Source organism: Melospiza georgiana, chromosome 5 (assembly GCF_028018845.1).
Source record: "Melospiza georgiana isolate bMelGeo1 chromosome 5, bMelGeo1.pri, whole genome shotgun sequence".
Lineage (NCBI taxonomy): Eukaryota > Metazoa > Chordata > Aves > Passeriformes > Passerellidae > Melospiza > Melospiza georgiana.
The window spans coordinates 25,116,751-25,138,980 of record NC_080434.1 but is presented as its reverse complement, the minus strand read 5'-3'; the positions used below and the strand labels follow the sequence as shown (position 1 = coordinate 25,138,980).

At 39.9% G+C, this 22,230-nt stretch overlaps 1 protein-coding gene across 1 annotated transcript in view; it reads right to left on the bottom strand.

Annotated features, from left to right (window-relative positions):
• Window positions 1-22,230, bottom strand: part of FAM13A (family with sequence similarity 13 member A) — a 119,122-nt gene that overhangs the window by 71,009 nt on the left and 25,883 nt on the right. Inside the window, exon 6 of the mRNA XM_058024179.1 lies at window positions 1,271-1,443. Within this exon, the coding sequence (XP_057880162.1) occupies window positions 1,271-1,443 (173 nt within the window). The remainder of the gene's footprint in view (window positions 1-1,270; window positions 1,444-22,230) is intronic.

Genomic DNA, 22,230 nt, shown 5'->3' with positions numbered 1-22,230 from the left:
TTGCCAGGTGACCTGCTCTGATCATTGATTTCTAAATCATCTCAGTGAAAAGCAGCTGGATTGATGAAGCTATGTAAACAAACTTGATGTGTTCTGGCTGCAGGAATTTTTGGGGAAGCTTGAGGAGAGTGAAACACATAGTTAAAGAGCATGTGTGCTTGCCAAGGGCTAGAAACCAAATTCAACATCTATGCTTCACCACCATTACTATGAACCAAAATCCAGTGCTAGTGCATAATTTGCTAACTTGTCTCGTAAACTGTCTGCTCTGGTGCTGAGAATAGCACACATCTCCTGCTTACACAGTGAAGTCACTCAGCTACGTGTCTGGCAGCACTGCCTCTGCTTTGTGTTCCTGCTCGGTGTGCTGGGACACTGCAGTGTTCTGTTCCATGACATGTGAATAGCACTATTTCCCACATCAGGCCAATTCCATATTTCAGTAGCACCCTGCAATTTCCCACAGTAACCTGAATCCCTCATGTGCTGCACTAGACACAAGAGGAGAGAGAATGGCAGACTCGATTCAATATCCTGAGAATAATGAAAAGATCCCAGTTCAGCCTGATGTGCAGGGAAGGACTTTACAAGAAAGAAAAATGCCCATTACCTGTTCACCTAACAGACAATCTGCCAGCAATCAAAACTCAAAATACTCTTTTAGATAGATACTTTTATCAATGCTTTACAGCAATAGACTCTCATAGATGAATTCACAAAGATACTTGTATAGATACTCTACACATACTCTTCTACTCTTGTCTGAATGGAGTAGTACTATCAGTAGCACAATTTTTGCCAGAAACAGAAAACTCTACAAAAGCCTCTTCTTTTTTGGATTTAAGAGTGAGAATAAAGTCAGCCATCTGTTAAGACTTAAACTGGGCAGATCAAATATCCTTGACCATTCAAGAGACACATTTTGGTTTCATCTTGTGCTTGGGGTAATTTCTATTGGCTGACTGTAGATCAGACCTGTCCACTTGCACTACCTTCATCAAGCAGGCTACCTTCATATGCTTGAAATTTTATCTTGGAGAGGAAAACTAAAGCACACAACTGGCTTTGGAGTGTGTGGATTCAACCAGAAAAGACACGTTAATTTATCTTACACCCTGGTAGCCTGTTTAAGTGTTCAAAATACCCAGAGCCAGAGATGCAGGGACAAAACAAGCAAAGAGAAAAACACAAAGACAAAAAAAAAAAAAAAAAAGACAAACAAAAAACCCAAAACAACAACAACAACAACAACAACAAAAAACCCACTAACCTGGAGAAAAACACATCATTGTTAACAAAGGACACTTCATCTGCTAAATCCATCTCCTTCCCACATGAACCACTGTCTGGTAATGGGAGGCTGACTTGAGGCATTCCTTCTGACTGGCCTGGTTGTGGCAATAGGCACATTTGGCTGGATTGTTCCGTTGGGGGTTTGGTCATCTACAGAAGCAAGGAGAGAGAAAAATGAAATGTGAAAAGAAGAAAGGCCAGAACAGCCCTTTCACATAATCTGTAGCTGAAAGACATTCTGTACCAGTGTACAAACAGCAAAGGTGACAAGGTGAAAAACAGTATTACAAAATACAAATGAATCAAACACTCAGCTTGATAAAGACTATTTAAAGAAAAATAAAGGTGTGTCTATTGAAAGATCAGGGGCAAGAAAAAAAAAGAAAGTTAAGCAAAATAAATACTTATTTTCTGTATCACAGCAGACAGACTAAAAAAGTTTGCATTGAATTTGCTTCTTGACACTACTAGAGAAACTAATGTTAACAACAATTATTATAGCTCTTCTCAACTCCCTTCCCACCCTTTTTAATGACGATACCAACACATGCTATAAGAATGCTAAGGGGAGAAGAGCAAGTTTGGAGGTCTGCCCTTCATTTTAACAGCAAACATTGAACCTAACCTTTGTGATTATGTTCAGTTTGCTCTTGAGTTCACTTCTGGTTGTAGCCTTTGCAAGACCCGACGGCTGGGAGTTTTGCAACATTGTTACACATTGATTAAAATTGATTGAAAAGTATTTCTATTTTAGGTATGGTGACATAATCTTTCCCTTGGTTTTGAATTATGAGAATTTGCCAGTAACTGTTCCTTAACCACCTTCCCATACCAATCCTGACTTTATACTACTCCAGTAGAGGTCTCTCATCAGACAGAAAAATATTAGTTTGTCTAGTCTCATTTTACAGAAGTCATACTCATGTGTTTGATCATTTTTGTTGCTTTTCTCTACACCTTTTCACCTACTATGAAGTCCTTTCTAAAATGTAGTCAGAACTGCATGTGGCATTATATATGAAGGCAGATTTAGTGCTGGCTTCTCATGAAAATCTAATTCCTAATTTGCTTTCATGATTGCTTAATTTGGAGCTCATCAGTATACACATTTATATAATCTGTGGGGTTTTGTGGACATAGTTAGCACATAGTGATGGAAACTCAACTAATCAGTTTTTCACTCAATAAAGAGTAAATCAGAAGCCTTCTGAAAGTCCTTGTAGCCTTTCAGCTTTTAGTTTTTCCTGCCTTGAATACTTTTCTATTAGCAACACATTGAGTATTTTCTAGGTTATTATGGAAACAGTTAAATAACAGATTCCAATAAAGATCCTTACGGTACTTCTCAGAAAACCTTTCTCCACCACTAAACCAATCATATCTTTTTAGTGCTTTTCAGTTAATCCATAAAAAGTTTTTCCTTCTGATCACCATACAGATTTCTAAAGAATCTTTGCTTCTTTAGAACTGTTGACAACCCCATTAAAATATTCTGAAAATTCAAGTGCACTATACTGACTGTACCTATGCACATACTCACAGGCTCTTTCATAACAATTTTTTCTCTGAAGAAATAATGCTGGTGCCTCCTAATGACTTTAATTATCCATTTTTTTCTCAGTTCTGCTGCCTGCTGTAGTTGTTCCAAATCTTCTGGACAGTAAATAAGAACTTCTGAACTTCTCTTCATACCTGGCTTACCCTAAGATTTTTTTGTAAAATTTATTTTACTTCTGTTTCTAGTTCTTCATTTCACTCACAGCTGCTTTCAAATGCTGTGTGCATCCTGAAAAGTTTCATGGGACAAAAGGCTGCTTCTTACTGAGCTTTGTAGATAATAAAATGAAAAATAAAATATGTATCAGTGCAAAGGGAAATCAGAGAGAAATATTGAGAGGGCTTCCCAGTTTCAGCCTCTGGACTGCTTGCTTTGAGTAAGATGCTGACTTTGCTGACGTCAATGGGCATTTTGCCTAAAGTCAGGATCTCACCTTTGGACCACTGCTGGTTCCAGCAGCACTCTGTTAGCCCATCACCTGCAGCAGCCTCTGGCTGTTGGCACCATGGGAACTGGGCACACAGCACATGGGCACAGGCAGTGCCTCTCAGCTGCCACAAAACAGCAGCAGTGCAGTGATTTCAAATGGGAAAACCATGTCTGTGGGGAGGAGGGCAGACAGGGAGCTACACAATGGCAGTGCTACAGGAGAGAACCACAACAGGGGGCAGCAGGGCCTGGGGTCTGGAGGCACTGAAGAAGAGACCAGAACCCAACTGGCTACAACCTCCTTTCAAGTACACGCAGAGAACAATGTCACCCCTCAATCTCTTTTTCTCCAGGCTAAACAAGCCCAGCTCAAGAACATAAGACCTGCTGTATACTGAGATGCCTGATGTGGTGTGGTGTCTGTGAAAGCAACATTCAGTCCCTGGCAAAATCTAACCACTAAACAAACCTCTATAAATGTTTGTAAATACAGACAAGGCTTCACTTTGGAAGATGACACCAATAAATCCAAGGACAAGCCTAGTGAGTAAGCTTTGGCTGAAGAAAAAATCATTTGATTTTTGTTTCCTGAAAGTTTTTTCTCTGGTGAAGCTTAACCTCAAATTGCATTTGACAAAGATCAGACTCAGCCTGAAACAGGTAACTTGTGGGCTGTTACAGCATAGCTACAGTCTGTGGCCACTGAAAGCATGGACTCTGCTGAAATCTGCTAGTCTGTAATTTAAATTACACCCTCATTCTCAGCCAAATACAAGCAAAATAGCATCAGATGCTACTGACAATCAAAGGGACAATAATAAAAACAAAATAAAAACAAAAGCGCAGAACCAAAGAACAGAAAACTACAAGGAAATGGTACACTGCACATCCTGCATTTGGCTGTCCAGTTTTGTTGTGTCAAAGTTCAGGTGCAAGGAACTGTGTTTGCAGTTGTAATAGAAACCAGTCAGTTTTATGACCAGTATAAACATGCATCCTGATGGGTGTTGAAGAAAGTGCAAGAAAACTTTTCACCTGGAGGCACAAGCTGACCAGCCAAGTGACATCATCCCAGACAATGCCAACAACAAGATTCCTCATAACTGACTGGCTGCATCACAGGGATGTTTCATCTCCCTGTGAGGTGTCAGAAGCTCCTGGGTGCAAAGATCAAAGATAAACCTGACATATTCTACAGATCTGATGTGGTAGGGTGAGTAATCTTTCTCTGTTCTTGAAGAACAGGAGCTGCTCCAGATGAGTCTGGAGAGCTCTGTGCATATGAATCAACATGGTTTGAAGAGAGATCCTTAGCAAAGGTCATCCTGCTCTTCTGAGTACCTCACTCATGTTCTCAAGTAGGAAAACAAAAAATTTCCAGTATCTCAAGCTATGCATGAACATGTCCAAATAATTGGACAATTCATACCCATTCGAGTTAAGTAATTATAAAGTCTAAATGAAGATCTTTTGGAAGAAACTAGCTGTGAGTTTATACTTAAATGTCATCACTGAAAGGATAATAGAGATATAATTAGGATAAGGTAATCCTCAAAAAACCCACCAGGTATTTAAAACATACACAGCACATTTTTTTCTTTAAAGTTTTAAGAACATAGTACTCTTCCAGACAAAAGAAACTCCTCAAAAATTTGCTTAATACACAAATGAAATTCTTACAGTTATCCACCAAACATAAAAGTCCATATGACTTTTTGAAAGGCTTCATACTTTGTCACCCTAGTGCCTTTTCAACTTAGAAGTTGTCTATATCAGTACAATTATCCTGTGGAATAGAAAAAGGTACATTTCTTTGGAAAAACACAGGCATGGCTGAGCAATGCATGGAAATTTGGAATGCTGGTTTCTTTTTCACTCTAGTCTCAATTTGGCTAGCTATCAGCACAAAGCTTTAATGTCAATCTATCCACTCATCAGCATTACCTCTGCTTCATGAAAGGCTGAGAAAGGGAGAATATTAGCCAGCTGTAATTCACTCCTGACAGCTAATCAACCCGACTCAACCAGTTCTGCCCAGTCAAATGACCAGGGAATGAGCCACCTGCCAAAGTCACCCACACTTGGTATGTGCCCATTGAAACCTCTTGAACAAATATATTCCAGTCACTCCATTCATACACACAGTTTATAGCTCTCTGCCAAAGTTAATGGTAATGACAATGACAATTACACCAGGCCTTGTTTGGAGACAGATTTTGCCAGAGGGTTTAGGTCATCCTGAATTGCCCAGAGAATCTGGTGGAAATTCCTGCTGAGACAGCAAATCCCTTCAAGTCATTCAGTGAACAGACTGAGTATTTATGCTGTACTTGTGGGTCTCCAAAATTTCATACTGCAGCCAGTTCTCACACAAGACCAGCTCCACCACCATTTTATTGCAGTAAAGGACTTCTGGGATGAATCTGGACAGGATAAATCTCCTGCAGCTCTGAGTACTAGATATACTTCAGGTCCAAATGGCTTTCAAAGGCAGGGATAAATCTGCAGTGAGATTTTCCAGTTACATTCATCTCACACTTTTACATTATTCTCTCACTTTCTATTCCTATGCTCTTACTAAGGGTGTGATTACATTACTGGACATAGCACAGAATTTCTGTGTGTGAGGAAGTGCCAAAGTCATGGTTTGAATGCTGTGTGGACTAGGGAGGACAAAGAAGTCAGAGACGGCTGTGGGACAACATAATCCAAACCAACCTGAATTATTCTGCCATTCTTTTCCATAACAGTAGAGCTGAAGGCAAGGGAAGAACTGCAAATATTATCTGCTGGACCTTGCAAGGCTTTTGACACTGCCCCCACCACATCCCTCTCTCCAAATTGCAGACATAGATTTGATGGATGCACTGCTCAGTGGGTGAGGATTGGCTGCATCCAGAGAGGAGTGGTCAAGGGCTCAATGTCCCAGTCAAGACTGGTGACAACTGGTGTGCCTCAGTAAAGTTGTCTTTAGTAGGGCTGCTGTCTTACAATGGGCTTGTGCCCAAATGCTTCCCCAAAACATAGATTCTATTCAGAAAGTAGTGAAACATAAAAATGTCACTAAAATCCACCTTGATTCATCACTTCACCTACACCTAAGATACCGATTTTAAAACCACATAGGAATATTACAGTTGTGAAGTTTTTCTCAAATTAAAGATGCCTCATAATCTCAAATTACTGACACTGGGAGACAAAGATCAATAGCTCTGTAATTGTTCCAGGTTTAGTAGAGTCAACACATACTTGAAAAATAATCCAGTTACCAACTCTCTTCCACACTCAAAACCAAGCCTGAAATCCTTCCTTGATTAGCTGCCATACTGAAACCATAAAGTCACGATAAATGTGGTCATCTTTACAATATGTGCAGCTGCTGCTGCCAGATTTGGCTTTCTCTTACTCTACTTGTATTTTTAGGCACTGGATGACTAAAACACCTCCTCTGCACTCTGCTCTTCTCAGATATCAAAGTTATAAATTTGATGCAACCCTAAAGTGCATGAAGCTTTAAAGTTCAATGAAATTCTGATGTTTTATGCAAATTCAGATGTCTTAATGAGAGCAAGACTCTTTGGAATGAGAGATGAGTATCAACTTCCTTTAAACCACATCCCAGTCCTGCTTGTTCAACTTAATTTCCTTTTATGATGAGGTAACCCATCTAGTTGATCAAGGGAATCCTTTGTATTTCAGTAAAGCTTTCAGTGCTCTCTCTCACAGACCCCTGGACAAAATGTCCAGGATAAACACATCATGGGATGAGTGAGCAACTGGCTCATGGGTTGAGTTACAGTGACTGGGGTGACATCAGACTGGTGACCTGTCACTAGTGGAGTTCCACAGAGTCCAATCATCGGATCTGTGTTCTTCAATATCTTCATGAATTACTTGGACACAGGACTTTAAGGGATACTAAGCAAGTTTTTAGAGGACCCTAAATTGGGAGGAGCTATTGACTTCTCTGCAGAGGCCCTGCAGAGAGACCTTGATGAATCAGAGGACTGGGCAATCACCAACCATGTGACCCTCAATAAGGCAAAGTGCTGGATTCTGCCCCTGGGATGGGGTAACCCTGGATCTATGGACAGACTGAGGAATGAGAGGCTGGAAGGCAGTGCCATGGAATGGGACCTGGCTGATGGCAACTCGAACATGGGTCAGCAGTGCCCTGGCAGCCAGGAGGGCCACCTGTGTCCTGGGGGACATCCAGGGTGGTTGGGCACTGGAAGAGGCTCTCCAGAGCAGTGGTCACAGCACCAAGCCTGACAGAGTTCAAGAAACAACACCACAGGCTCCATATTTGACCAAAGGCACACCGAGCAGCAGAACTGCTCAAATGCTTGAAAGTAAACACACACTTTGCTAACACTGCTCGATTCCAGAGGTAAGGAGCTAGCAAATACTCTCAGAAAGCCTATGATACTCAAGCACAGTTATGCAGATATGGCATTTCTAGCTCCAGAGGTAGTTTACTTGTCACTGACTGTGAATCCATTAATTTTGTTTCAGTAAACCCTCAAGGTCAAAATCATGTCTCTTATTAAACAAAGCAGATTCAGTGAACAAACTCCAAATTTTCCCTGAAGGCTAAATATTAAAACTGTACACTCCAAAAAGATGTAACCTAAACCCAAAGCTATCCTGTCCTAAAAACATTCAAAATTAAGAAATCAACCTAGTAGTAAGATTATCTTAGCCTGTGACTCTCCACGGCACATACACAACAGGAGGTTGTTGAAGTGAACCAGCAACACCTTAAGGCCTTTTTCTGCAGGAGGTCAGGAACATTTGCCTAAGGGAATCCCTTCACCCTCCAGCCCTGTGCAGCTCTCCAGGCAGCTCTGTCAAAATGCTGCAAGCTTGCAGTCTGCATAGGATGTAGGCCAAAAAGCAGTAAGATGTACGGGCCTCAAGCCAGAAGATACAACCAGCTCCCAGAGATGGCCAACTGCTGCCTGGCATCTGTTTGCCAAAGGAAACCTAGTGCAGGCAACGCTCTGAACTGAAAGAGCTTCATCCAGGGGGAGAGGAAAGAGTGGGATTGATGTGGACTTTGCAGATCAGAGGTCCTAGGAATCTTAGCAAAAGGCAAGTTGAGGACTCCCTGGTGGATTAAATAGGAAAAAAAACTGCTTAAAAACAAAACAAGCATGCATGACTTCACACTGGAGAGATACGACAGCCCACTGCCTTATCATCTCTGTGCAGCAACAAACCTTACTTCCTCTTGAGAAATACAAAAATCCAGCCTTAGTCACAATCCTGAATGTATCCCACAAGGATACTGGAAGGTATCTGCATCCAAATCCTACAGTTCTGACTACACTGCTGGGACACTGCTCCTGTTGGAGTAACTTCTGCCTTTTGTCCACTTTGGGCTCTCTTAGCTTGAATAGATGATGCATCAAGAGTAAGAAGCACAAACATGGCCAGATGATCACAATCACAGGAGAGATGGAGGAATGAACTCAGAAGGCTGACTATGGTGACAATTCCTGCTCTCAGCTTCCCACAGGGCAGACTTTCTGCTCATGTCTGTATTCACCTGCTCATACAGAACAATAGTGAGAGAAAGCAAAATTATGGTAAGTTACTGTAGTTACAATGGGCATTATTTGCTATTTCAGTATATTCTTAAAATAAATGTCACCTCCAGTGAAGGAATCCTAAAGCAAATGCTCTGTAACTCTCTGCAGTGTTGTTAAAGGGCAAATGTTAATGAGTCCATCAAAAGCCAGAGAACAAAGGTAAGGCAGTACAGTGCCCATTACATTCCTTCATCCTGCTGGCCAACTGTTTGAGGTGTAAACAAGTGTGTGTTTGCCAAAGGATTTCTTCATTAGAAAAATGTGAAGCTGTGCCAAAATTCAGAGCTGTTTCACTGAAGTCCATGTAAGTAGGTTGGGAAGTTTAAAACAAGCTGTTAAGAAACCTGTCTCTCTCCATGTATGGTGCTTCTCCTGTACACAGCATGACAATGAATTACACAGTAATGAAAGAATTGGCTGTCTAAAAGACACTGTTGGCACTGGTCTGAACTGTGCTATATCCCATAAAGTGCAGGCAGATCCTTCAAGGAAAACAGATTAGTTTTACCCTTGTATTTCTCCCACGTTGCATTGCCCTATGGCCAACTCATTAACCAGGGAATCTGAACAACTGAAAAGACAACTGTAAATGCTGACTCTAGCTTCTACTCTTCAATCCCTTCTCCTTCCCAGCAATAAGGAATGCTGTTTACAAACTCTGTAATAAAAGTAGGTTCAGGCCTTAGGAATTTTGAACAGAGGTGGAGCAGCACTCTCATACCAATAAACTGGCACTAAACATGCCCAAGCTCATTTTTATGACTCTCTGAATCAACACTGGGTAATACAGATAAGCTGAGACTTCACTAGAAATTCCACTAGGTCACGTAACAACCCAGCAACAGAAGGACAGGAATGATCCTGTTCTTGGATCATTCATCTCTGAACTAGAAAAGGAGTTAAAAATACGTTCTGTACTCTAACAGAACCTTCAGGGTGATCTCATAGGTGTTTTCTATTTCCCATTTCTATGGCATTGTATCTTCATTACAACTACACCTCCAGTTTAAGTACAAGTCATCGCAGACAAATGACTCAAGTGAATCATCTGTGTTAGATCAGAGTCTTCTGTCACCTGATGGCAAAAGTTAGAAATCAACATTCCTGCAGTTAAAGTAGGATCAGGCTTACCACTGACTGAATACTATAATTGACTATGCAATTATAGAGATTTCAGGAATCATGCAGTACAGTAATTGCTTTTATTATGTTGAACAGAGATGAAAAATGAGAACGGAAGCGCATGAACTAAAAGCAGAAAAACCTCTGATAGCACACTATTACCTGCTCCATAATGGTTTCTGTAATAACATATGTAGATTCATGTGTTTCCGTACAGAAATGCATTTAATTTGCACAAAATAATACTTCCAAGGGAGCAGGAGATCCATATACTGGGAACACAGCAAACAGCACTAGCTAATAACCTATTAAATATTAACCTCCAAAAGTCTGCCAAATGCAGGCTCTGGCAAGAGGTCTTAATTGCACTGGGCAGAATGCACACAAATATATTTTTCTGATTCTCTAAGAAAAGATCTTATTTACAGTTTATATCAACACTTGCAAATTCCAACACCTGCCCCTTCCCTACTGTCCTTCATTTCATGCTGCTTTTTACAAGGCAAACATTACTGTAAGATTATACCACTCCTCCTACAAACTGGCTGGTTTTTCTAACTGTACAGGACTTCTTTATATTAATTAGGATAAGGGGAAGAACTCACCACCATTACCATGAAAGATGCAAATTGAAAGACAAAACTTACTAGGAATATCAGGCAGGCCTAATAGTCACATTTTCAGACTGCCCAAGTTCCTAGGCTACTTGGAGAACTTACAAACAAACAAAACCAGAATCTCAAACATAGTTTAAGCTGAGAGCCCACTGCTGTCAAGTGTTTTGCTCTTGTGAGGAACTGGCAGTATGTTTGATTTTACCCTTTAAAATCCAGAAAGTAGAAAGAACATGCTCATTTCCAATAACATGTTGTACTTCAGTAACTAAATATATTCTGGAATATATTTTGTTTTTCTAAAGATCCTGTGAACTCATGAGATCAAAAAGTCAAATCAATTAAGATATTTTTGACCACAGTTAAACTGATACCTAACTCTACTAGCATAGATTAAATAACTGTACATGTTCAGAAATCTGACTCTTGCTCTCAGAACACTCCTTAGTACTGGGATTCAATAAACATAAATTGCAATTTTTCAAATGCAAGTATTTAAAGTCAGGCACTTGCATTCCACACATAGTAAAACCAACAGCATTTAGTCAGGTCACACTTGCAAGGACTTAAAGAGCATTTGTCTGTCTGCATTTCTGTTAAGGAAGTAAGCAATTACACCAACCATTGTACTCACATTTAAAAAACATAACATTATTACATAATACCTTTTTGCATTTCAGTGCATCTTTGAATTACTGAAGACTGAGAATTCTTTGAGATTTCTATTTATTAATTTTCAGCATTTCTTGTGAAATGCATAAAACAGTGGGATGAAATCTGTTGTGCTTTAAAGCCTGATTTCCCTTAAAACCCATGTCATGGCTCCTGTACAACTGGGATAAATTAACTTGGAGCCACAAAATGACTAGCATGGAGAAGTACTACCTGAGCATCACTTTTCCAGAACATTACAAATCTCCAGAGAATGCTCTAAGAAGTATGGCTTATTAGCAATTGCATACTTACCATTCCCATGTGAAGAGAAAATCTCCAGTGCAGCAGACTGGATACAAAACAAACTTTGTTTTGTTCAACTGTGTGTACTCAACAATCAGTGTTAACTGTTTACACCTGGAAAGTTACCCAAGCCTTGCTTACTGTCAACAGCTGCCAGCAACCACCTCTCCATCTCACACCCCCCAAAACCTGCTCCAACTGGAGTACCTGCTCACCTTGGCATCAAGTCCCACCACAGTTAACAAGAGAAATTTTCTATCAAGAGTACTTGGGCCAAAGTAAATCACCAGCATCTCTACAGGACGCTGTCAAAGGCAAGTTTTGAACTAAGTTTCTGTAATGACTTTCATGCAAGAATTGACAAGATCACAGAGAAAGCCAGAGAAAATTTGATTCCCTAACTATGACAGGCAATATTTTTTGGGAAATTGTGCAGTCAGAAGTCTATCAGCATAAAGCACTCAGTCATTTCCTACATCTGCAAATGTGGCCAACATAGAGACCTGCATTCCTCCTAACCTTACACTATAACAATAATAAACTGTACTGGTTCCCTAATCCACTGCCATTATTAAGTAAGAGGGATTCACACAGCAGACTTGCATCTTACACTGTTACATGTCTTGGATGCAAAGTTCAAAACAGGACAGAATACTACCCTTGCTTTTATCTTTCTCAATAAAATTTTGAATAGGCGTAAAAATTGTTATGTTTCAGCCTCAGTCAACTCCAGTCATGGAGATATTGACCTGTGCAGTCAATTTAAAGTCTCTTGCATTTATAGCATGCTACCACACTAACACAAGACTTTAAATGCAACTGATTATGACTGCTTAAGGAAGGATTTAGGAAAAAAATAGCTACTAAAAACAATGGTTATGCATTATGCTGTATTTTAATGACAGCAATATATTTATTTGTTAGTAACATAATATTCCCAGTTATCTTTGGGATAATCTCATTATTAATGCTGTGCGCATCCTCTCTTTCCTGCTTGATTCAGAAATTAATCTGTTTCTGGTCTCACGTACTGCACAATCAGAGGAACTAGCCTGTGGGTTTCTCAGTTCAAGTTTTAAATGCTTCTAGAAAGCACCAGATCTATTTTTTATCTGTTAATACATAGAAGACCACTTTAATTAAAATGAACTTGAACTTTTATAAATGTGAAACTTTTTCTTAATTAAAGCAAAGACTAGGGTTTTTTCTTACAGAAACAAGGAGTCAGAGTCCCTTCTGCAATAAAGAATGTGCCATTCTGACTTCACCAAAATGTCATCCAATTTACTTCATCAAAGTGTTTGGCCTTGTGCCCCAAAAGAGAAAAGCTATTATATGGGATTGCTCACTGACTCTGTGCAGGGGCTTTGACAGAAAAAATTATTGTTGTCAGCACAGTGATTAGGGTTGCAAACACCAGTGGTAATTCTCCATCAGGAAGAAAATCCCCAAACACCACAGTAGCTTGTAAGGTCATGGGTGGTAGAGATGTTTTGTCAGACTGTTCACTATGACAAAAAAAAACCCCAAAAAATTTCAGGTGACCTTCAAATGACACTAGTGAAAGCCACATTTATAACAAACAAAAGGAGTCAGTTCTTCATGTGAGAGGAAGCAATTTGTGGCACACTTTCACAGATGAGATGTTGGAAGCAAAAAGCTTACACACATGCAAGAGAGACACAAGACAATACTCTGGACACCACTAAATACAAAACCCTATAAAGAGCAGAACTTCTGAGAAGAGTCATGAACTGGTAGAAAAAAATGAAGGAAACACCTTGCTGCCCAGTCCTTCTCCTCCCCTGTCACCTGCTTATGGGCAGTGTTGGAAGCAGCACACTGGCTTAGATGGATCCCCCGTGTGAGCCAGCACAGGCACTCTAATGTATGATAAGCAGACATTAAGAGGATTATTCAGGGAATTCCATGCTGCAAATGACTGCAGGAATGATGCATTAGCTGATTGCATGAGGACAGACTGCAACAGCTGACTCTTTACTGGGTCAGCAGCTGTACAGCACAGAGAGGAATATCCTGCTTCCCTCCACGTAACACTGCAGTGCAGCCTTTGCCTCAGATGGGTGTCACCAGGGCCACACCTGGGAATGCTCCCAAGGCCACAACAGTGTTGAGCATGGAGCAGTGCAAAAGGAACAGTGGATTTAAGAGCTCCCGGCTCTCCCTTTATTTGATGTTGGAGTGGCAAATACACCACCCCTTGCACTAAGTTCCCTGGTGCACAGCAGGGCAGGTGGCACATGCAGCAGTGCTGTCAAGGGTGCCAAAGTAATTACAGCACTGCTCTTCTTACTCACAAAATGCAGACAATATGGAATGTCTTCCCCTCTGTGACCATGCAAAATAGCTCATGGCTGATTAAGGGTCCAAAAGACATGCAAGGTATCAAATAATCTGTATTTCTAAGACTAAAATCATGTGGCCACTGGTACGGAGATTTCAAAGGCATTTTCTAATGCACATGGTCACAGGTATTTTCATGAATGTCAACTGGATGGAATAACTGATTTTTATTCAGTTATCATTTCACAGAGTTGTCATTCTGTGGCACAGATACCTTCAGGAAAAATACAGAAAATTATTTAACATAAACAGTAACAGAAAAAAAAATCCCCCCACAATGTATTAGGCATGCCTTCCATTTTGTACCCAGGAAGTGATGAAAACATTGTTAGAAGGGGGAACAATGTCAGTAAATCATACTAAACAAAACTGGTAACAAACATTGAAACATCTAGTATTTACAAATGAGTTTTTGCCTTGGCTGCTATTAGCATATAAATACTGAGTCAGTTTCTTCCTGTCTGCTGTTCTTCCTTACCATCATTTACACTATACTTTAATAACCACAGTTCAGCAAAACTGTTTCAGATAGAAGTGATAAAAAGAGAATCTCAGTGTTTGCAAAAGAAATATATCACTGCTTTCCAATATAAAACTAATACCCTTTTCAGTTCAACTTTCATTTCCTTTTGTTCTCCCAAGACTATTTATATATATGACCTTTTACCTGAGACTGTAGCTCTTAATAAACAGCTAAAAGCTACTCTGTTTCACATCAGTACAACCTTAACCTACTGCACTCATTGCCATAAAACACGTACAAAGGTCAAGAGTTGTGATGTAAGCAAGAGAGAGATGTGGAAATCCATTATTTTTAGAGAGGACTGCAATATGTGAAAGGAAATGACAAACATAGTAACAATCCCATGATGCACCTCAATGTTACCAACTCCATCTGGAATATCATGGTATTTTCCAGGAGAAAGAGTAAAATGTGTCTCCAGCCATGCACAAGGACTGAATGATGCAAGAAGTTAGATTGCTAGTGCCAGGATCAAACATAATTCCAGACTTTGTAAAAGGTCACAAAGACTTCACTAAGGGAAAATATTCATCTTCCATACCCATCCCCACAATCTGCAACTAAAACATCCCTGCGTTACCAACACTGTTTTCAGCACAAATCCAAAGTACAGCCCCACACAGGCTACTATGAAGAAAATTAACTCTACCCCAGCCTAAACCAGCACACCATCATATATAAACTGGCAGGGGAATAAGGTGTCAATGACCACACTCCATAAGAAGCCTGTAGCAGAATTTAAGATTAAAAAAATCCAAATTAAACATTTACAAACTGGCACAAGATGACTTCTCTCATGCTGGCTTTACCTAACTCTGTGTGTATGTGCACAGAAGTGTTAGTAACAACAGAGCTCAGCTCAGTTCAGTTCAGTCAGTTTATTCCACTTTTCAGTTTTGAAAACTGGATTCTGCTTCATCTATTTACTGTAATATTATTCATAAATGGAAAAAGGATGATCTAAAAGAGAGCTGTGACCTAGATATGAGAAAAATCTAGGCTCTCCAGATCTGTATCTCACATTACAGCTGCTTAAACTCAGTCTTGAAAAAGCTAAATTGTATTTTCAGATCTAAAAATCAAAATACTCACAAGGAAAGAAGTTTTTCACACATGGAATTCGTGGAATGCTACTTTCAAAAGAAATACCTGATCTGCAGTAAATTAGGGAGTCCTAGTGTCTATATTGTTCTAGTTACTCATGTAAGGTTCTCAGTGCACAAAGAACAGATCCTTTTTAAGACTGAAACTGAGATGTTCACTGCTGGCAATTAAGGTCAAATGCTGCTGGGATCTGCTGGATACATCAGATTTTCAAGATTTTCAAATTTTCAATTTTCTGTACATATCCAGACTTTAGGAGCATTTGGTCCCATGCATCACATGCTCCTTTTGCTCTCAGACTGCCATGAGTCAAATTTATGACAACAAGCTTTGGAGCACTAAAAGTGCTCCAGGCAAAGCAGGGTGCACCAATCACCCTCTGGACAAACTGGGATCCTCACAGTACTCACAGGAGGGGTTTGAAAGAACTCATAGAAATTATACTGAAGTCAATGAGCATTTTGCTGCTCTTAATTTGGGCAAAGGAATTAATTTAGTGCTGACTCCTTCTGAATCTCTCACCTTCAGAGTTGTCCAGATGAAGCTGATGTCAGAGGCCAGCAAGAATTAAATGCCACAGACAGAAAAATCTCTTATACTTTTTACTTTGGGTCAGTTCTGCCTGCCTGCAATGTGCCCTTGTCACAAAGACAACAGTGACTGCTGGTTTATACAGAGGGGATAATGCTGATAATTTTGTGTAACCTGATTAACTGAGTGACTAATTAAGGAGAAACAGAATAAACACTGAGGAATCTAAACAGGAGGAACTGAGACATTTGTCTTAGCTGAAAAATTTTCACCTTCTTGTAATCTCCTTTTTCCCCCCACGAGTACAGCAATGATGCTCAGCAACAGCTGGCTACTGGAGAAGCTCACATGCTTATTTTACTGTACCCTGCTTCTTGGTGCTGATTGATGCCTCCCTTTTGAAAGCTGATGATGTACTGCCTGAGATGGACTGCTTCCAACTGCTAAATCACATCATATCCCTCCAAATAAACAAATCACCAAAATCCCCACAACAAAACAAACAAATGAACAAACAACAACAACAAAAACCTCAAACAAACCCAAATCAATAACAGACAATGAATGAAAAACATCTCAAATAAAACAAGTGCAAGTACAGACCAGGACACACATATACATATGGATATTATTTTCCCTACATTTTAGCTATGTGGAATTATCATGGGACAGTGATAGTACCAATGAGTATTTGTTTCAAGAAAAAAAACTGTGAGAGAGCAAAAGCAAAATTCCTAAGCACCTCAACTACAAAATATGTCAGCTATATTAAAACAATTTACAGTAAACTAGAAGTATGGACAGCAGGAAGGAAAGAGACATTTGTTATCTGCCTGTCTTTCCTTTATATGTCCTGAATCTTGGCAAATTTCTTCTCATAATATGGTAAAATTAAAACATGGCTGGTGAAATTCTAGTGAAAGAAGAATCAGCATAATAATTTATTACGGAGTTTAGCATTAGCATATTTGTGTAAATATTCAGGACTGCATTTAGTAACACCACAAGTGACAGATTTATAATCCTGTAAAAGCTTCAGTGAATTTTAAGAGCAGAAACATACTGATTTAATAGCACACACACAGGGCTGACAAAGCCAGCAGAGCTAGAAACACTAGAAAGCCATTTCAGAATTACACAAGGAATTGTTCAGGGCTTTTTTATTTGCCTTTCTGAATCACAGCCTAAACATAACCATCCTCCTCGCTCCAAACTGAATTTCCTATAGGTGAAGGGTTTGGAGGCTCATAAACTTTCCCTGACAAATCTCATATTGCTCATTTCCCATCAGCTCACATCTTAAAATGTCATTCTGGCTGAATCACTATACACTCTTACTATAAACATGCCCATCTGCTCACTGGTGGACAACTGCAAAGTGAATTCTAGCTGAAGAAACACTAAACAAGAAAATGGAGACTGACTTCCACAGGTGCTCCTGCTCCTCATGCGCTTTTCACCCATCTTCACAAGTCCCACGTGAACCCACTCCTACTCTTGGGGGCTCCTTAGTCCACACAGGAGCAAACTGGCATGACCTGCCCAAGTAAGGGGAAAATGGAAACGTTTGCTCAGATCTTTGGAAAGGATTTCCAATGATCCGTTCCTGCTGCCTCCTGATGGGAAAGAATTAATCCAGTACTGAAAGCTGACCATTAACACGATGCTAAAATGGTCCCAGACATGAAAGAAGAATAAAGGAAACTATCTGGACCCTGCAGGCTTAGCCAGGGCAGTGTAACCTGGATTAGAAACGGATGCCTTTTTTCCTGACGTAAATGAGGGGCTGCTCCTGTGTCTGCCGAGTGTGTAACCTGAGGTGACAGGGAAAGCGACTTATTTAGAGGGAGCCCATTACTTGTGGGGTTGGTGGCTTCTCAGAACTTTCTCCCAGATCTTTTCAAGGGATTAAAACCTCATGCTACAGCTGAGGAAGGGAAAGAACCATCTGTAAGTGAACATCCAGCTTTGCTCATGAGGGGAAATCAGCTGAAAAATTGTGGCTTTCAGTGGAGGTGGAGCTTTAAACAGCTGCAGAGGGACCTGCCAAGCCAAGACAGAGAACTTTGTGACAATCTTACCTTTCCTAACTCTCCTGAGGGACAAAAGGCTCAAATCTTACCTCATTATGAATGATTTGCTTAGAACATTCAATGGGAAGGAGCAAGCATTCCAGTTTCAGCTAAGTTAGCTAGAGCATTCCTCTTGACAAAACAAGTATGCACTTTGGGGTTTTGCCTGGCTGGGATGGGAAGCGCACACTTTGCACACACCAAGCACCCAGAGGTGCAACCACACCTGCAGCAAGGGACTGCTGCATGTCACAAATCTCAGAGCAGGCTTGCACAACGCTGTGCGTGCACTTGTGCTGCCAGTTAAAGTGCAAAAAGCTACCCTGTCAACTCATCCTCCCTTCTGAAGTGGCAGCCCTGGCTAGAAGACGGGAAACAAACAGGATAAAAATGCAGGGAGGTAATTGCATCTAAAATAAAAGTTCTTTTGAAACTATTTCTTTTCACAAAAATCAGCAGAGGACCAATTTCTGCAGCTCTTCAGGGACTGAAACCTGCCTGTTCAGAGGTCATCTGAATGCACCTACAATATACTCAAACTGATAAAACTGTATATGTATTTACTTGACTTTGTAGGACCGACTTTGAATTTGATTTTAATGTTATATTACATTAGTATTATTTTAATGTTATATTAATTTTCAAAATGTACTTGCTTTTTCTTCTGCATCAGGTGAACAGGGTATGTATTCTACCACCCAGCTAGAGAGAAATGGGAAAAGGTTTTTGCATTCCTGTCCCAAGCATGTGATCAAACCAGGAACAGTATTACATCCTCATAATGTCAGTGTTCTGTGCCAGTGCAAATATTTATGTGCTCTGAGCTGACTGGTTCTTGAAACTAGAAGTGCTCTGTCAAGAAGGCATTGGAGAGAAAAGGTGAAATACAATAGAAAAAATAAGATCTTGTAATCCTGTATCACTAGGTAATAAAGCATATGTCTTATTTGAAGACAATACTGAGCTACGAACCATGCTATTAAAGGTGGCATGTTTCACCTCAAGCCAGCAGAAGGAATAATTCTAGAAATCTCCCAAGAGCAAGTCTCATGGTAGCTCTCCTGCCCAAATTTCCCTTGCCACCTGAACTAAATAAAAACCTTCACTGCCCATCTCTGATCATTAGAGAAGCCTAATGACTGTTATTCCAAGATCCCAATTCATTTCAGTTGCAGCAATACACCACTGGCTAGTGCTCCAACATAGGACTATATACAACTACAGTTCAAACAGCAATTCAAGACCTTTTAAATATTTTATTTATTATTATTTATTGTTCAAATTATCGTTTCTGTTGTTACCATAGGTTTTGTAAACCTATTTCTTCCAGAAGATTACAAAATTGGCAGTACTGCAACTCAAGACTGACTAACTGTTCATTGCATGAGATATCACTCAGTTTAGTAACACAAAAACCTATCAGGATCATATGGATTCACACTAGGAATTCTGTTCCAAAGCAAAATATAAGCATTATTTTCTTAGGAACCCCTGACATCTATAATGTGAAAATGCACAACAGTGCAGATGTACTATCAGAAAATTAACTGTTTACACACAACACTGCCTAATAAACACCAGGTATTTATAATCCTGACAATGTGACCTCTGAGCAAGCACCTAGTCAGAATGTTCAACTCACTTCACCTATTTCTCTCTAACTAGCAGAGCCTACTGACCAACAGACTGAGACTCTTACTGACTTAGGAAATTGAAGTAAAGCTTGGATTAAGTATTGCAGTAATAGCTGGCTGCAAATGAGACCTGTAAACTCCAACAAACTCCAGTTTACTTCAGAATTTTAAAAAACAGTCAATCAAATCCCAGAATTCTTTTATTATAAGGCATTTCCAAATATAGTTATATTTCTGAAGAAAGCACATGTTATACTTCCACCTGCTGGCCACCAGACTGGATAATCATCTGGTATCATTCTAATAGGTGGAACAAAATCCTTCCAGGCAAGGTGTCATGAAGCTAACAGTTCAATTTCCCAATGAAAGAGAAACTATTCTAGGACAAATTTTCTTTTTTGTTAAAATTGTACTTTTAAAAAAGATGTAGGTGTTTCCAAAGAAACACTTTCCATAATTTCTAATTATAATATTACAATATTATAATTAGAAATAATTTTAATAGTAAGCAATGAGCAAGAGGAGGCTTTTCAGCCCTGGGAAACAAAGCAGGGACTGGAATGCAACTTGCAGAGACTTCCAGTTGCTTTATTTTCTGAATTGTGATCCACTGAAAAAGCAAGCTAAGAAATCCCTTTTACCTGGCACAAGTTGGCTTTCACAATGACTGAACAAACTTTGAAAGAAGAAATATAACTGGGATTAAGGTGTTCCTGTGCCTCCTCAGTGCACACACACAACAAGGATGGTAGTTCAACTATCAACAGCCCTAAAAAAATCACGTCTCTTTTTCCCATCTCTAAAACTAATTAATTTTCTGCCTCCTTAAAACATACTTTCTTTAATCTGCCACAGTCTGTGCCTGATTCAAATGCTCTTGCTCCTCCTGGAAGCCTGTAGCATTGTGGATTTCCCCTAGATATGACCAACACAGTAAACAAGATGCAACTTGCTCCACTGGAGCTGTTTTTCCTTTCCAGTACACAACTCCAAGAGAAGCTTGATGTTTCCATGACTTCACCTAATGATCCACATATTCTTGTTTTCATTTGACAGCAAGAATAGTGGGACAGGGCTGTGGGAATTCAGAGAAAAATGTAAACATGGAAAAGTGAGGAAGGAGTGAGAGTGAAAGCAATCACAGGAAAGGAAGCAGTGTAGTGACTCAGGGTGAAGTGCTGGCAATGCAGTGAGGGATGTGAGGGAAAGGAAGGACAACAAGGAAGTGAGTGAGGTCATCTAAAATTCTCCTCACCCTATTGCTGTTCCCAAAACAGAAGGTAAAAAAGCCACTTAAATAAATGCAGATGAGTTTGGTAAAGGGCAAGTCCACAGTTTCTTCACTTTCCTTGCCATTCACTCCCCTATCCCACCATGGTTCAAGCTTCAATGCAACATCCTTAAAAGCAACAGGGCTTCAGTTTTGGAGAGCAATGTCCTGAGCATCTTACATTCTTCACTGCTTACAACAGGATTATTTGGAAAATTTCTATCCACCTACCTGTAGATACATCAGTGGCTATTCCAGAAGCAGTAACTTTGCCTACAAACAGCTTGCTGTTTTCTGGACACTGTGACACAGTTCATGACAAATAATTCTCTGAGGCATTTGCTCCTGTACAACACAGACAGCTTCTACTGTATGTAATGGTTCATGCATTAGCAATCTGGCAATCATTTTTCTCTACTGAATCTCATCATCACTTGGTTTTCTCTTCAAGTGTACTATCTCTAGTTTATTATACAAATTGACTAGGATGGGGGATATTTGCTAGGATACAAAAAATTTAATCTTTGAGAATAATATGAAACGTCCCTTCATAGAGCCGCCTGACAAATTTCAAAAAACCTTCTTTGTACCTTTGCTACATGAAGTTAGATGATTGTACTTCTTGTATTTGAGTATGTGCCCTGATTAAACTAGAAACTTCCCACCCAAATTAGATTGACAACAAACAAGGTCAATTTTTTGCAGCTGGTTGCCAGCAGAATTTGGAAAATATCAACAACGTCCAAAGATGCAAACACAATGTGAGCCCTTGTATTTAGGCACAGCTCTCTCAGGCAATCACCTGTCTCCTGAGGCAATGCAATGGGCAACACTTCCCATCTTGCTTGAATAATTTTATCTCAGTGTATTTTGTTGGAGTAATTCTGGTTGTCACCATGTAATTTGATAGCTTGTATCTCCCAACACCTGTGGGAAATTTCCCGGATCTTCACCTTAGTGCAATCCCAATTACTACGAAGTCCTCAGAATTGAAAGACTATCTTGACTTCTGGAACTGGCTGAGGCTTGAAGGAGAAGGAAATACATCTGAAGCATTTCTTCTGGGCACTTTTTTTTTTTTTTAATATGTTCTTTCCCTGGTTCTGTTGCTGAAGTGGCCATCAGTGGCTAAAAATCACTCACTGGTCAGGCAGATCACTTCCAC